This window comes from Castor canadensis, chromosome 15, assembly GCF_047511655.1.
Source record: "Castor canadensis chromosome 15, mCasCan1.hap1v2, whole genome shotgun sequence".
Lineage (NCBI taxonomy): Eukaryota > Metazoa > Chordata > Mammalia > Rodentia > Castoridae > Castor > Castor canadensis.
In genome coordinates, this window is record NC_133400.1 from 5,966,447 (window position 1) to 5,983,410 (window position 16,964).

At 41.1% G+C, this 16,964-nt stretch overlaps 1 protein-coding gene across 4 annotated transcripts; it reads left to right on the forward strand.

The window, feature by feature from the left end:
• The first annotated feature begins 1,884 nt into the window (after nt 1-1,884).
• Nucleotides 1,885-16,531, forward strand: Mphosph6 (M-phase phosphoprotein 6). Of its 4 annotated transcripts, none has more exons than XM_020185124.2 (6): nt 1,885-2,000; nt 2,537-2,749; nt 5,118-5,230; nt 12,829-12,919; nt 15,113-15,210; nt 15,483-16,531. In XM_020185124.2, exons 3-6 carry the CDS (start codon nt 5,121-5,123, stop codon nt 15,613-15,615), a joined length of 432 nt encoding a protein of 143 aa, XP_020040713.1. In that variant the 5' UTR covers nt 1,885-2,000; nt 2,537-2,749; nt 5,118-5,120; the 3' UTR covers nt 15,616-16,531. The 4 variants fall into 4 exon arrangements, with proteins under 4 accessions (XP_020040713.1, XP_020040714.1, XP_020040712.1 ...); XM_020185125.2 differs by having other exon boundaries at nt 2,537-2,696; XM_020185123.2 differs by lacking the exon at nt 2,537-2,749 and having other exon boundaries at nt 1,889-2,000.
• Nucleotides 16,532-16,964: the final 433 nt, after the last annotated feature.

The window sequence follows — 16,964 nt, forward strand, 5'->3', positions numbered from 1 at the left end:
TAACTCCCTCACTTTCAGATCTAGCTTAAATGTCACACCATTTAGGACTCCTTTTTTGCTCTAGTTTGCTAAGGCCAGTCTAACAAAATACTACAGCTTGGGTAGTTTATATTATTTTCTTAACAGTTAAGATCAAGGTAAGAAGCTATGGCTTCTCCTGAGGTTTCTCTCATCTTGCAGATGGCTTTTCCTTTATGCACACACTGTTGTGTCTATGTGTTCAAATTCTCTTCTTATGACACAGAGCTGGGGTGTGCAGCTCAGTGGTACAGTACTTGCTTACCATGTGTGAGGCTCTGGGTTCAATCCCCAGGACAACAACAACAAAAAAAAACAACAAAGGATATCAGTTACACCCTAAGTCTTCCCTTTAAAGGGCCTATCTCCAAACACACTTTGAAGTAATGGGGGTTAGGACCTCAATATATGAAGGAAGGGTATTAAATCAGTCTACAACAGGTGGTTAACCTCTATTTACTCACTTGGTAGTCAGTGGCAAGGACTTTGTCTTGTTCTCATTTCAGGACCTTCTGTACTATATCCTCTTCTTAGAGCACTACCTCCAACTCTTCATACACTATCATCTGACAAAGGCCATCCTGTACATTATATCTAAAATAATCATAAAACTCACTATATTACATCTCCTTTGTCTTCCTTCCATGAAACTCACGTTTTTGTATACAGAATGTTAGCTCCAAGAAAGGGTAGTAATGTGTTTATGCACTGTTGTATTTTAGTATCTCATGGTTATGAGTGACTGAGTTTCTGCAACCACTTAACAAAATTGTCTTTATTTACTTTCACTGAGAAAACCTGCAGTGTTTTTAATTCAGAATGCTTTCTGAATCTCAGTTTTAACATTAATGCAGTAGGTTCCTTACCCCTCCTGGGTCTCAGGTTCCCCAATACATGACAGCAAAACCTTCTTCCGGATTCTTAGGAGGTAAGATACTCAGGTCAGAAAACTGACATGCAGTGTGTGCTATTAGGTTGAGTGTTTTTCAAAAGATGGAGCCTGAAAATGGTATTTAAAAAAAAAAAAATGTCTTCAGCAGGGCACCGGTGGCTCATGCCTGTAATCCTAGTTACTTGGGAGGCTGAGATCAGGAAGATACAGGTTCAAGGCCAGCCCTGGGAAACTTTGTGAACCCCCATCTCCAAAATAACCCCAGCGGAACAGACTGGAAGTGTGGCTCAAGTGGTAGAGCACCTGCTTTGTAAATGTGAAGTCCTCAGTTCGAACCTCAGTCCTCCCCCCACCCCCGCCAAGTCTTTGGGTGGTATGTAGAGCATTGACCAATAAAGCTTAAAACTACCGTCTTTTCATGCTCTTATGCCTTTGACGCCCTTCCCTGCCTACTGTTCTTGCTATTTTTCCTATTTAACAGAGACCACGTTTTCCATTAATTGTAGCATAAAAGGGCCATTCTGACTGCCTAGATTGACAGCCACCTCCGTCACTCGGGGACTGAGCCAGTGTAATGACACGAGGGCCTCAAGCGTAAAGCGACCGGGAATGAAGGGAGCTCGCTATCCATATTTTAAAAAGAAAACCCCATTAACTAAAAGGTCCAGGCGGATGGCAGCTCTGGCCACAAGGTCAAAGGCCTCACTGGGATGGCCGGGCCACCGGAGGTGCACACCTCACAGGTGCCCGGCCGAGGCCCACGGGAGGCGACCACAGCTCGCAGCAGCCACGCCAACGGGCCCCCTCCGCCTCCAGCCTCTCTTCACCCCCGTGTCGGCGGCCGGCGCCCTTACCCAAGCTCATCCGTGAGAAAAGCGTTCCTTCAGGCAACGCGCGGGAAGAGCCCCGCACACGCTCGCCCGGGAAACACAGGGGCGGGGCCGGGGGGCGGGGGCGACGCACATTACGTATGACGTCTTCCGACGCACGCGGCGGCACGCATGCGCGGTTGGCGCTCGTGGCCGGAACTGCAGCCAGCATGGCGGCCGAGCGCAAAACCAAACTGTCCAAGAACCTGCTGCGCATGAAGGTGCGGGGGATGCTGTGGAACCGGGCGGGAATGCAGAGCGCCCGGACTTCCAGACGTGGCCAGGGCCGAGGCGGCGGGCAGACGGGGCATTTGAGAGGCCCTAGACGGCCTCCAGCTCTCGTGTTCATTCACAGATTATAAACTAGGCAGACGCTGTCATGGAGTTGGGGTAGGATACGGGCGTACTCGCAGGTAGACAGTAAGGACACAGCTGCACCAGGTGCCGGCAATGGTGGAAGCACCGGAGCTCTGGGAACTTAGTAGGACTTCTCCCGGGCATTGGTCCCTGAGTAGAGGCTGGAGGTAAGTGGGACGATAGCAAGACGGCATGCTGAACTGAGGGTAAAGCGACTTCCCAAGTCTGAGAGGGAAGAAAGAAAGAGAAGGAAAACGTGGTGGTGTCCCAGAGCTGAAAGATAAGTCGAATGGCAGGAAAGCAAGTAGCAAAAAATGGGACTGGAAAAGTAGGCAGTAGTCACAACATACAGGGAATTTTAAACCAGATTGAGGATTTTTTTTTTCTTTCTTTATTTCAGTGCTCTATAGGAAGCTGTTGAGCACGGGGAACAGTCTTGTTAGCTGTGTTGGTCTTCGAGGTTATTCTGATCTGTGGAGAATGCATTGGTTGGTGTGGAAGAAAGGCCAGACAAGGCACAAAATTGCAGTCAGACCAGCTACGAGTTTCTGCTGATTGGGGTGAGGGTTGCAGTTGCGGTGGGAATGGAGAAGATGATAGCAGTTGAGCGAAAGTGAGTTGTCACCCAACTTTGAACAAAAAAGGTTTTTAAACTTGAAATTGAATGAACCCTATCATTCCAAAATGGGGGGGAAAAAAGGACACGGGTAGGTAAAATGAACACAGCGTTAAGATGGAGAAACAGCTGAAGTCTTAAATTTTTAGGTAATACTAATAGCAAATATTTATAGTCCTTGCTCTATGCAGACACTGTTCTAAGTGCTTTGTATATAAGAACTCATATGATTCACACAATAATCCTTTGAGATGGTTTACAGTCATTATCCTTCTTGACAGCTGAGGCAACTGAAACAGAAGTGGCATGCCTAAAGTTACACAGCTTATAAGGACTGGATATCTGGTTCCGGACCCCTTGCTCTGAATTATTCTTTTTACTGCCGGTCACTGAACACAACAGATGGCCCTTGACTTACAGTGCGATTATTGTTCCAATAAACCCATTGAAAGTCAGCAATATTGTAAAAATGCATTTAACACACTTAACCTACCAAATTTTTTATATTAGCCACATGGTACGCTGTCAGGTAGCAGTCATTTACCCTGGACATGTGTGACTGACTTGGGAGCAGTGGCTCAGCCTCACCTACAGTATTGTACTGCATGTGGCTAACCCAGGAAAAAAGAATCCAAGTTTGGAGTACTGTTTCTTTTTTTTTCCCCTCTTTTTAAATTTAAATTTTATTTTATTCTATTGTTTTTACATTTACTTACATGTGTATACATTTTGGGGGGCCACCCCTCACCCCCGAAGTATTGTTTCTGATGAATGTGTATCACGTTCTCACCATAAAATTGAAAATGTGTTAAGTGGAGCCATTTTAAATTGGGGGCCATTTGTACTTATGGAGCTATACATCTTGTGTGGATTTTTCAAGAAAAGGAAGTAAGGTATTGGTAATGTTTTGAAAGTAAATACTCCATGTACAAAATTTGAATGGATGTAACTTGGAATGAATAGGACCACTGAGGGAGGAGGGCAAATTTAAAGACCTGGAGTTTGAAAAGTACTTGTTTTATGCACAATGAATCTTCACTGAGCAGAGGGTTTTTTTTTTGTTTGTTTTAAATGGTTTATAATTGCATTGATTTCCGAAAAGTGGAATGAATTGACAGAGAGGACATTGAAAAGATTCTTGAAATGAACCAAATAAAGATTTGCTGGGCTCAGACTGAAGATCTGACTCTGAAATTAAGAAGGAAGAAAACCCACATTAGTAGTGAAGATTCATCTGGACATTAACAAGCACAGAAAGGAGGAGGGGCTGCCTGGGTTCTGGATTTGGATTGGCAGCTTTAGGCATTAACAAGAAAGCTCTTAAGTGCAAGACAGCAGGAGACACTGTACAGATAGAGCCAAGTGTCCTGTGAGAAGGTGTGAAGCAGCTGTACTTAGTGTGTTGTAGCCATTATAACTGTTTAACCAGAGCTAAGTATAGGGCATTTAAACCTGACTCATTTGTTTTCAGTACTCTTGAATTCCTCTGGCTTGGAATTTAGCTGTTGGGGGTGGAAGTGATCTTGATGGGAAGTAGAAAGAGAAGGATGTGGGTGGAAAGTTTGCCAGTATGATGGATTGGTTGTAGAGAAGGTGCTTATTTGTGATTTTAGCTCTTTTAGACCCTAGGACAGGTGGTCTTTTTCTGTAGAGTAAAATAGTAAATATTTTAGGCTTATAGGTCATCCAGTTGCTGTTGGAACCTCAGCTGTGCTATTGCTGTTCAGAACAAAATGAATATAACTGTGTTCCTCTAAAACTATATACAGCTGAGTGTGGTGACACAAGTAAGCCAAGGTAGAAGGATCACAGGTTTGAGGCCAACCTAGCCTACATAGCATGTTCTTGGCCAGCCTAGGCTTCAGAGCAAGACTGTCTCAAAAACAAAACGAAACAACAACAAAACCAAAAAAAACTTTGTAACAACCAGTGTCTAGCCTGACAATTATAGTTTTCCAAACCTGCTCTTGGACCTTAGTTTAATGGAGTCCACATTTTAGTGTGTTCTGAGATGCTGTAGAGTCTGAAGAGGTACATAAGTATGGAGATTCATGTCCAAATGGTGTTCTGTCTTTTCCATATGTGTCAAATATATATATGACTGTATGCAATAAAGAATATCTACTTAGCTAAAATTGGGAGATAAAGTGCACTTGGGCAGAATTGGTGGTTTTTACCACCAAGAATGAATGATGAGATGCATTTAGAATCACCCAAGAAAGAGTCTGGAAAAATAAAATTAGTCTAGTTTCTTTTGCATTCAGAGGACCATTATTGAACTCTCTTTGTCTATCAGGTGAGGCCTAAGTACCAATAATGCAAGATGAGCCAAAGTGCTGGCACTGATTTTGTTCTGTTTTGACAGTTCATGCAAAGGGGACTGGACTCAGAAACCAAGAAACAACTAGAAGAAGAGGAAAAGAAGATCATTAGTGAAGAGCACTGGTTCTTGGATTTGCCAGAGCTTAAAGAGAAAGAGTAGGTTTATTAGAATCTAATCTATATTGGGACAGAAATCTATAAATTTGACTCATCATTCTAGTTTCTGAGTTAACCTTGCAGATAGTTTTCTAAAAACTATTAAACCTATAAAAGTTCTACATGAACTTACATTAAGTTCCAGCAATCAGATATGTGCTTCAGGCCTCATCAGTTTTGTTTCAGTAACACAGTTCTGCCAGGCATAGTGGTGTACATCTATAATCCCAGCACTCAGGAGGTGGAGACAAAAGGATCACAAATTTGAGGCCAACCTGGGCTATATAGTGTGTTCCAGGCTAGCCTAGGCTATATAGTAAGACCCTGTCTAAAAAGACAAAAAAACCACAGTTCTTCATTAGACTGAGCTTCTTGAGGCAGTTCACAAGTTTTATGTCTTTTTCTTGTCTTAATTGCGGACTACTACTAATACCACGCATGTAACAAACATGTCCTGAGTCTAGTATGATCAGGCACTGGGCTAAGCACTTCATATCCCTTAGTTAGTGAATCCTCATAGCATCCATAGCTGCCTACCATCATTCTGTCCATTCTGCAGCTAAGGAACTGTAGCTTAAGAGAGCACAATGTGCTCAGAGCCACCCAGCCAATCAGTGCTGGAGCCAAGAGAACACACAGGACAGTTTCCCTTCTACCTCTGAGCTGAACTGGTGCTCAAGACACAGTTTTGAATAAAGGAGGTAGACGTACCTCATCTGTTTATCTAAGTCCTTCTGAAAGCTATTTGTCATGTTTTCCTAATAATTTTCTTACCTTAGTAAGCTCTTTGCTGTGTTTCACTTAAACTTTTATCAAGTGACTAAAAATGCTATTTTCAGCCACATGTATATCTTTCCATTTTTTTCCCTGATAATTTATTTTTTGATTTCCCATATTATATTGCTTTTTTATTTTTCTGACAGTGTCTGGACCTTTCTGGAAGGTTAAATCTCCTGGAAAGCATCAGGAGAGATGAGAAAGGACTCTGTTTTCCCTATTTGCTGCTTTTTTTTTTTTAATTTGCTTTAAAAAATTATTTTGGGCTATATTGAATTTTAGATAGAAAAGTGATGAAATTCTTTTATATTTATACAAATATATTTTATATTTACATTTATATATACACATAGAATGTACATCGATCATATTCACCCCTCTATTACTCTTCTTATCTTCGTTCTCCCTCTTTTCCTCCCCTCCCACTTCCCTAGTAGTCTACCTTTTACTTTTATGATCTTGGCTACATTATGTTGTTTTGTTTCCCCCAGCTTCCACAAAAGAGAAGAAATATAGCGATACTTGTCTTTGTGGAGCTAGCTTATTTTACTTAACACAGTGATCTCTAGTTTCATCCATTTTCCCATAAACAATATAGTCTCATTCTTCTTAATGTCTGAATCAAATTCCATTGTGTATACAGACCACGTTTTCTTTATTCAGCTAGCCATTGGTAGACACCAAGGCTGATTCCCCAATTTAGCAACTGTAAATAGTGCCATGATAAGCATGGGTATACAAGTATCTCTGTAGTAAACTGACTTGAGACTTTTGTACATATACCCAGAAGTAGATTGGTTGAATCACATGGGAGTTATATTTTTAATATTCTGAGGAATCTCCATACTGATTCCTACAGTGGCTATGCTAATTTTTCCCACTAGCAGTGAGTAAGAGTTCCTTTTTCCCCTACCACCTCACCAGCATTTGTGGTTTGTTTTCTTGATGATAGCCATTCTGGCTGGGGTGAGATGGAATCTCAATGTAGTTTTTTCGATTTACATTTCCCTAGTAGCTAAGGATGTATTTATTGGCCACTTGTATTTCTGTATGTGAAAATATTCAGTTCATTTGCCCATTTATTGTATTGTTTGTTATTTTGGTGTTTAATTTTTTGAGTTCTTTGTATATTTTTAATATTAATCCTCTGTTGGATAAGTGTCTGGTAAAGATTTTACGCCATTCTGTAGGCTATCTCTTCACCCTGTCAGTTCTTTCTTTTGCTGAGCAGAACTTTTTAATTTTTTTTTTCATGGTCTAAAGTTTTTATTCAGATCATATTTTTAAAATTATTTTATTAGCACATAATTGTTGTATAGGAGGATACATTGTGATATTTACATGTGTGCTTACAATGTATCTTAGATTTACCCCTCCATCAGAGCTTTTTGATACAGTTTCATTTGTCAGTTCTTTCTCTGATTTCCTCAGCTATTAGAGTTCTCTTCAGAGAGTCTGCCTATTCCTGTATCTTGAAGTATTTGCCCCATGTTTTCCTCTAGTAGTTTCACAGTTTGAGGTCTTAAATTAAGGTCTGTGATCCATTTTGAGTGATCTAACTTCCGTCTTCTACATTTGAATAACCAGTATTCCCAGCACCACTTGTTAAAGAGGCTGTCTTTACCAATGTATGTTTTTGACACATTTGTCAAGAATCAAAGCAGGTCCAGGAATACTGGTTTATGTCTATAATCCCAGCTACTTGGGAGGCAAACATTAGAAGGATCAAGGTTTGAGGCCCACCCAAGCAAAAATGCCAAGACCCTATCTGAAAAATAACGAACGCAAAAAAAAAAGGGAGGTGGGGGCATGGCTCAAGTGGTGGAACATCTACTAGCAAGCACAAGGCCTGGAGGTCAAACCCCAGTACTGAAAAAAAAAGAATCAGTTGCTTGGGATTATTTCTGGATCTATTTCATGGTCTTATGTACCTGTTTTGTGCCAGTACCATGTTGGTTTTGTAGTGTAGTTTGAAGCCAGACATTGTGATACTTCCAGCTTTGCTATTTTTTCTCAGGATTGCTTTAGTCAGGTTCTTTTGTGTTTCTATATAAATTTTAGGGTGGTTTTTCCTATTTCAATGAAGAATGTCCTTGGAATTTTGATGGGGATTGCATTGAATTTGTATATCATATTTGTTATCATGGCCATGTTAAGAATATATTCTGTCAGTCCATGAAGATGGGAGGTGTTTTGTGCAGTTTCTTTCTCATGTCTTCTACAATTTCTTTCTTCAGTGCTTTATAGTTTTCATTATAGAGATCTTTAACATTTTTGGTTAAGTTTATGCATGAGCTTTTGGTTTTGGGTTTTTTGGTTGTTGTTTTTGACACTGTTGTGAATGGATTACTTTCCTGACTTCTTTTTCAGCAAGTTCATTGTTGGTGTAGAGAAAAGCTTCTGTTTCTGTACATTGGTTGTATATCCTGCTACTTTCCTGAAAGCATATATCATCTCTAAGTCTTCTACTGTAGTCTTTAGGTTGTTTTAAATATAAGATGGTATCAGGAATTACTTGACTTCTTTCTTGTTTGTATCCCTTTTCTTTCTTTCTCTTGCCTTACACTCTGGCTAAGAAAGCAAACCCTATATTGAATAAGGGTGGTGATTGTGTACACTTTTGACACCTTCCTAACTTTAGAGGAAATGTTTTCAGCTTTTCCCCATTCGGTACAATGCTGGCTATAGGTTTGTTATATGTAGCCTTCATTATGTTGAGGTATGAATCTTCTGTTCCTAGTTTCTTCAGGGCTTTTATCATAAAGGGTGTTGGATTTTGTCAAAGGCTGTTGATAACCGGCTTTGTTTCATCAGTCCTTTGTATTTTTCTTTCAGTTTCCATTTCATTAGTTTCAGCTTCTACTTCTTAAAGGGAGCAAGGTGTTGGTGAGGAAGGGAGAAGATGATGCCAGAGATAACATTAATGGAAGGGGTGGGGCAGGAAGGGACTGGGGCTGATGAGCCGCTGTAGATTGTTTTGTGTCTTAACTAAACTTGCTCAAAATCTTCCAGATGTTACTGAAAGGCAGGACAGTTTCTGTCTTGTTTTCAGCATTCTCCACCCCCCAGCCCCCAAACACAGCATATTGTTTCCAGGAAATGGCCTTTCAAGTACTTTCCTAGGAAGGTAAAGGATAATTTTGACCATCACTTAGCATCTTAGCCATGTCTATGTGAGCATCAGCCTAGGATATTAGCAGGAAGAGATGGCAGTATCCAACTGGACACTCAGATTGGTAATTTGAGGCAATCACAGTGGATGGTGCCCAAATGCAGGCATCCAGGATGTAGGGATCCCCAGGGACAGCATAGTGCTTCATGGCTCCTTAGTAGGAGAAATTTCCACTCCGGACCCTAACTGTCTGCGAGTGGGAGTGGTGACTGAATCCAGAGACAGGCTGTGAGAAGAAAGCATCTGAGAGGAGGTGCTACTGTGTTCAAGGGCTCCTACAAGAGCTATCACAGTTTTAGTTCCATTTCTTGCTTTACTTCATGTGCTGTGACCCTCGGAACAATGTTGGATAGTGAGAAGTGATGAGAGTGGGCATCCTTGCATTGCCAGATCTTAGTCAGGAAAGCGTCTATTTCTTACTCTTAGGTATGACTCACTGTGTTTTGATAAGTGTCGTGTATCGGTATCACAGATACTTCCTTCTTTTCCTCATTTGTTAAGGGCTTTCATCATAAATGATACTCAGTTTTGTCAAATTTTTTTTCTGAGATCATATAATCATTCTGTTAATGTACTGGGAATTATCTTGATTTCTGAATATCAAAACAGCCTCACATTTCTGATGTATACCTTATGTGGCCTAATTTTTAAATTCATTTTGCTAATATTTTATTAATGATTTTGTAGCTATATTTATAAAAGACACTGGACTATAAATTTCTTGTAATGTTTTTGGTTTGGGCCATAAAATGAGTTAGAGTATTCACCAATCCTCTTCTCATTTCCTAGATTGTGTAAAATTGATTTTTCTTCCTTGAGTATTTGGTAAAATTCACCAGTGACGCCATCATGACCTGAAGTTTTCTTTGTGGAAAGATATTTAATAATGACTTCGGTTTCTTTAATACAGATAGAACTATGCATTGTTTTTGCTTTTGGCTTGATTTTTGCTTTTAGACAGGATCTCACTGTGTATCCCGGGCCTTGAATTCATGATGATTTTGCCTCAGTCCCCCCAAGTGCTGGGATTACAGACAAGCACCACCACACCCAGCTTCGTTTTCCACTTTAGGTATTTTCTACTAAATCCATCATCTCCTGGCTTTTCTTCTGTTTATGAGGGTTACATTTTCTTGCTTCCTTGCATGTCTGATAGTTTTGTGTGTGTGCACTCCACGTGTTAACATTGCTGACTCCTTGGTTATCAGTCTTCCTCATTAAGAGTGTTGAATTTTGTTCCATTAGGCATAACTTATCTACCAGTCATCTTATTTTCTGTTGTTGTTACTGGGGTTTTATAGCTTTTACTTTGAAGCTAAATTAGCCCTGCTCCTATCTAAGGTATGTCCTTTTCTGCTCAGTATCACAGCTTCATTTCTTTTCCCTGGCTGGACAGAGCACAGACATTTCCCTGTGCTGTGTGAGCACTGGTATTTGTTACAGAATAATGTGGGCTTTGGTATATTTGCAGGATAACTTTTCTTTCCCAGGTTCAATAGGCTGAAAATGACACCCCAAATAACACCTATCCAAGTCCTCATCTCTGGAACCTGTGAGTGCTACTTATGTAACAAAATTGACTTTGTTACTGTGATTAAATTAAGGATCCTTAGATGAAAGATTACTCTGGATTATCTGGGTATAATACAACATAAATACAATCATATGTTACCTTGTTATTAGTTTGGTTTTTGTTACTATAATGAAGTACCTAAAGCTGAGTAGCTTTAGAAAGAGAAGAGGTTTATTTAGCTCATAGCCCTGGAAGTTTCAGAACATGACACTGGCATCAAGTCAGCTCTGGCAAGGACCTCATGCTGGATGGCCCTTGTGACAGTGTATGTAGTGGAGGAAGAGGAAGCCAGAGACTCGGGTCACTCGTTCATGAAAACTGACTCCAAGAAACCAGTATTCCCTTCCAAGGCAACACCTTTTGTGATCTAAGGACCTAATCACCTTCAATGGCCTCACTGGGTGCCAAGCTTCCAGCCCATTAACTGTTGGAACAAGCCATAGCACATTGTAAGAGGGAGGCCCCGGGAGATTTGACTCACAGGCCGCTGGACTGACCTCCCAAGCAAGCAACTCTGGCTGCCACCAGAAGCTGGAGAGACATGGTGTGAATTATCTCCTAAAACCTCTGGTCGGATCACAGTCCCACCACCATCTTGATTTTGTACTTCTGGCCTGAAGTCCTGTGAGAGCGTGCATTTGTGATGGTTTAAGTCAGCAGTGTTGTAACATGTTGCTGCAGGCGCAGCCAGCATTTACTCCCCATGCTGTGAACTCGTCCTGCACCAGAGTTTAGCATTCATCCACAGATTCACAGGGACCCCAGAGCAGGCCCTGAATTCCTCTGGGTCTCCCTTTGTTCCTTATCCTGATCCTTGTACTCCAGCCACCTCTGAAGTCCAGAACTTGAATTTGACTCTGCAGGTAGCACCCCCAGGCTCTGTTCTTCCCTTCCCCACTCCATGTGTGGAAACTGCCTCCAGGCAGAAAGCTGTGCATTGGCGGGGTGCATTTCATTTGGCTTCTTCATTCAGCCATCAGAACCCTGTGTTCTTTGACCTGTTCATTGTATGAAAATACTTATTTCATATTTTATCCTATTTTCTAGTTGGTTATGGTGTGGGGGGGGCAAGTTGTTCATTGCCAGCTTCTCCCTTGTATCTGGAAAGGAGTACGTGCTTTAATTTCATCCACTGTGTGATAGAAATGTTTTCTATATTTTCTGTTCCACTGTCTGGACTGTAGCCTCTGAGAGCCTGGCTCTTTTACTCTTGAGGCTGGTCCTGTGCACAAGTAGGTCTGTAAGTGTCTGCTGAGACTGCCTCCTCAGGAGAAGCAGAGCCTGCCCTTCACCAAGGGAATCACAGGGCCAAGTATTTGTTTTCCTGGCATGCTTTAGGCTTGTTGTGAGATAGAGACAGATGTGCTCACCTTGTACTTGAGACCATGAACTGGTAACTCAGGAGAATCCTGTTGGAGCCAGTGACTTCCTGCTTCTGAGGCAACAGTGGCACTGTGGTGCCTCTGGCTTCCAGCAATCAGCCCCACAGCAGCAGGTTAATTCTAGAGCATGATTTAGTTTGGGTCACACCACCTCACCGCATTATCCCTGCCCATTTTCCAATTCTGCTCACTCCACTTCTTCACTGTCCTTAATAATAAAGTCCTTCTCTGCTCAGGTCATCCAGGGCCAGTCTTCAGTCTTTAGTGTTGATAACTAAGAGCTCTGACCAATACACTGTGTGAGCTGCCTAGCCTCCAATATCCTTCTGTCTTCCTGGGTGTTTATTGTTTTTTATTCTCCTGGATATTTAATAAGAACTCAGGTGGGTGTAAAAATCAAAGATATTTTGTTTCAGCTATTTAAAACTTAAGTTTATTACAAATACTTTAGTTCTTTACATTACGTAAGTACTTACATGTGGTGTTCAGAAGAGACCATGCCTCCAGCCTGTAGCTCTTGTCTCCTGATGCCTTTGCTGGCCAAATTAATCAGGTCTTATTTATTTCTAATTCTTGGTTAGAAATCTCACTATATTTTTACTGGAGCCTTCTGAGAACCGTAAGATTGGCTTTCACTGACTGAGCTTTGTTGTGAGCAGACGTGCTGCTAATACAGGTTTGTTATCCCGTTTAGGAGTTTCATAACAGAAGAGCAGAGTTTCTTGTTGTGTGAAGATCTTCTCTATGGAAGAATGTCATTCAGAGGCTTTAACCCTGAAGTGGAGGTATCAAATGTGATTGCTTCAAATTGAAAATTTTTCCAGTTGAATTTTTTTCTGCCAATAATTGAGCTTTAGGCTTCTCCCCACCAAGTACCGTTTCTCCTCATTATGTAGAAAATCACAAGTCTCGATATACTGCCATAGCTATTTAAAGAAATTGCAGGCATTGCAGTCTAGTCTGATGGAAGAATTGAGTAGATAATTTAATGCAGCAGTATATGGTCCCTGATGGTGCTATTGTATTAGAATTTCAACTTGAATCTTTTACAGGAATGTCAAGATTTTATTCACATGATGCTGTTATGCAGTTGTTTTCTGGCATCTATACAGTATCATTTCTACTAGAAAAATGTTACTTAAAAATTGTATAATTTGACTTTGTAATGAGCAGGCTTTAATCCAAGCTTGTAAATAGGTTTTTAAGTGAATCCTTTGGAAAGTCTGATTGGCAAATGAATATTCACTTTGTAACTGAGGTGTTGGAATTTCCTGCCCCAGGTTTGCAGAAACATAGACCTTTATTTCACATGTTTATTAGAAATCTGGTACATATTTAAGAGCCCTCGTATCAGGTAGCTGACCATCCAAATGGACATTTGCAATATAAATCTTTAGTTTTGTAATACAGGCAGGTCATTCTTTGTGGTGGCGTCTATCCTGAGCATTGTAGGTGGTCAGCCTCCCTGGCTTCTGTCCACTAAATGCCAGTAGTACACAAATACTACTCTTCCACCCACTTGTGACAACCAAATATGTCTGCAAATTGCCAAATGTTCTCCACTGGGCAGAACTGTCCCCAGGTAAGAACCACTTCTCTAGGATGCCTCTAGAGAAGCACAGTTTACAAGCCACTGCCGGAGTTTATTTAAAGATGGTAGGCTGGGGGGTCAGGCATGGTGGGGCACATCTAAAAGCCCAGCTGTAGGGGAGGCCAGCCCCAGGCAAAAGCACGAGATTCTGTCTGAAAAATAAACTAAAGCAAAAAGGGCTGGGGTATGCAGCTGAAGTGACAAGACTTGCCTAGCAAGGAGGCACTGTGTTTAAACCCAATACAAAAAAAATCACAGGCACAGGTTAGCTTCCTTTTTTCCTTTTATTTAGGGGTGGGGGAGGATAGGGATATATGATAATGAGAGTGTTATATTTTCTTCACACAAAATCCACACTAACCATTTTTAGTTTTAATATATATTAAATGTATACTTTCTTTGCTCTGGTCTGCTTTAAGCTTTTGGGATTAAAAGAAGTTGGTGAGGTAAAAAGATAAAAAGGGCAGGGCTTATGAGTGTGCAGTATCCAAAGAACAAAGTTTGGGGTGGGCAACCCCCCAAAGTATATCTGGTACCATGGGGAAGGACAGGTGATGCAGCCTTCAGATTTTGGTTGTCAGAAAATGACCCTAGTTACTGAATTCTACAGTGCTGAATACACACTCTCTGGGAAAAGGTTTTGAGCTATTTTATTATCAGTCCTGTAAGTGTTAGAAAAATTAGTTGGGACTTTCATTACCTGCCTTCCTCATCCTCCCCTTGCTACAAAAAAGGTATTAAACCTTTTTTTTAAAAATCTATCAGAGGCTCTTACGAAAAGGTTAGTGAGAGAAAGAGATGGAGGAAAGAGGCTCTTGGCTAGGGGACGTCCTGTGAGATACATTATCCACTCTGCAGTTTGCAGGAAGCCTAAAGTGCAGATTCTGTCCATCGTTCCAGAGCCAGCCTTCCACTTCCATCCTGAACTGGCTGCCCCTCACCACCACCACCACCACCACCACCACCACCACCACCACCACCACCACCACCACGGGATGCCTTTAAAATTACTGTTGACCCAACTACTTAGCTCACATGGCTCAAAGTTGGGAAGTTCAGAGAAAATGAGAAAGTTCATGTTTTCTTTGCCCCTCTCACTGGAAGGTTAACAGTATGCCCACCTTAAATGAGTGACAAATAATAAGATATATGATGTGAAATACTGTTTAAATTCATTGACACTAACCACTGTCTGTTGAGCCTTTGTCCTTCTATTCTTTGATTCAGAGCTGAGCTCTGTTAGCACTGCAGTATTACAGGGAATCCCTTGTAAATTTTGATTAGTCTTCTAGATTCTGTGACTTCAGTTTCTCTACCTTTTGTTTGATACCAGTTCTTTTCACAAAGCCTTTTTTAGCCCTGATGGTCTGCATTGGTGTTTTTCCAGAAACTAATGCTTCAGATGAATGCTAAGAGCAAACCAGAAGATAAAGATGAAGATGAAACAGTGGAGCTTGATGTGTCTGATGAAGAAATGGCAAGAAGGTACCTTGTTGCCTTGGATAGCTCTGTGGCCTGGGTTTGGCTCTCCCTCTGTCCACTTTTGACTCCAGGATCTACTGAGGCTTTAAAATGGGCTCCCCAGCAGGAGCCTGCAGTCAGCCTTACCTTAGGGCCTCAGGTGGTGTCACACCTAGGCACACTGGCACCGGCAGCACTGGCTCTTACTCTTATTGTATTTGGCTTGATATTTTTGACAAAAGTTGCTTTCTGCTTTTTTATTTGAAATTAAATTGTGCTGTATATCATCTTAACAGATATGAGACCTTAGTGGGGACAATTGGAAAAAAGTTTGCCAAGAAGCGGGACCATGCCAACTACGAAGAAGATGAAAATGGAAACATAAAACCAATTAAAGCAAAGAAGATGTTCTTAAAGCCCAAAGATTAAAATAGCTGCCTGAACACAGGGCTCGGGGATGCCTGTGAAAGCAGTGTATTGGGGCTCAGCCTGATGGTGTCCCGGTAGTTGTTGACACTGTAATGTTCATTTGTGAAGAAGCATACAGTTTGGAAGCATGCTGTTTTTGAAACAGATGTTGATGGATGTTATACATCCTTTTCCTCATGGTGTTCATCAGTAGTGGAATTTCAGTTCTGATCTTCAAATGTGCCTAGGCACATTTGCCTGAAATTGTCTCACCTCAGAATTTATATGTATGTGTAGTTCTGCAGTCACTGATCTTGAATTGGCTCCTGTACACTAATGCCATTGTTTAAATTGTCCTTATGTTTATATTTTACTTTAAATTACTAATCATGTCAAGCCAATTCATACTTTGATTTTGGAGTCAAAAATCAAATGTCATCAGAATTTTTGTATGTAAATTCATCAAGAACAAACCTGCCTCTGGCCTGTAGTGTTTGCATTCCACCCCACCAGGTTGACCTCTGTTTATACTGGTATGGTTTTTTTTATTAAAGCATTTAGTTTTCTTTTTCAGTGTTCTGTAATAAACATCTGTTTTCACTTAAATTTTCTATTTTCTTATACTTTCAAATATTAATCTAATTCAGTAATACAACTTTTAAAAACTAGCCATTAGTTTGGAATATAGTGATATGTTAGGTTGAATCAGAAGAAATTGCCCTTTATGGATCAAAAACAATTGTCAATATCCTATGGTACAGCCCGATAGAATTTAGCAATGACCATACTGTCTTCTGGTTTGAGCCCTAAACACTAACTATGTGAAACTAAGTGTGTGCATGTCAGCCTAGACGTACTGAAAACTCTGAGAATTACTGATGTCATTTAATTTTCCTCCAAGCAAATAAATGAGGTACATGTCTCCTCTGTCCCTGAATCTGTTGCTCTGTGATTCAGTTCTCTGGCAAGTTATGAAAAAAAAAAATGTGAATTTGAAGAATCTGGCTCCTTTTTTCATTGTGAGAGTGAGAACAATGCCTTCCCATTTTCTTCATCTTGGAGAGATGCAGCTGGAAGTTCTCAGGTCTTAGCAGTACCACCATCCACTAATTGGATGTGTTAGACACCCATGACATTCATCATGGCATTGCTTCTGGTCCAGGAACCCATTTCTCAGTAGAGGAAGTGAGGCAGTGGGTTCAGAAGCCTCCGTAATTTCCTGGTCTTACCATGTCCCCCACCCAGGAGGAGTGGGATAATAGATGGCGGGACGGTCTGCTGAGGCCCCAGTTAAGGCACTGGGTAGCGTATGACACTACATTGAGGAAATGAAATTATGCTTTGACTAGTGACCACTGCACGGGGCTGTT

Excerpts from the sequence above, each read along its gene's own strand:
- Mphosph6 (XM_020185123.2), top strand. The coding sequence starts at position 1,950 with ATGGCGGCCGAGCGCAAAACCAAACTGTCCAAGAACCTGCTGCGCATG. Across the intron at positions 2,001-5,117 it reads AGAACCTGCTGCGCATGAAG|TTCATGCAAAGGGGACTGGA; the intron begins GTGCGGGGGATG and ends CTGTTTTGACAG. Across the intron at positions 15,211-15,482 it reads GATGAAGAAATGGCAAGAAG|ATATGAGACCTTAGTGGGGA; the intron begins GTACCTTGTTGC and ends TCATCTTAACAG.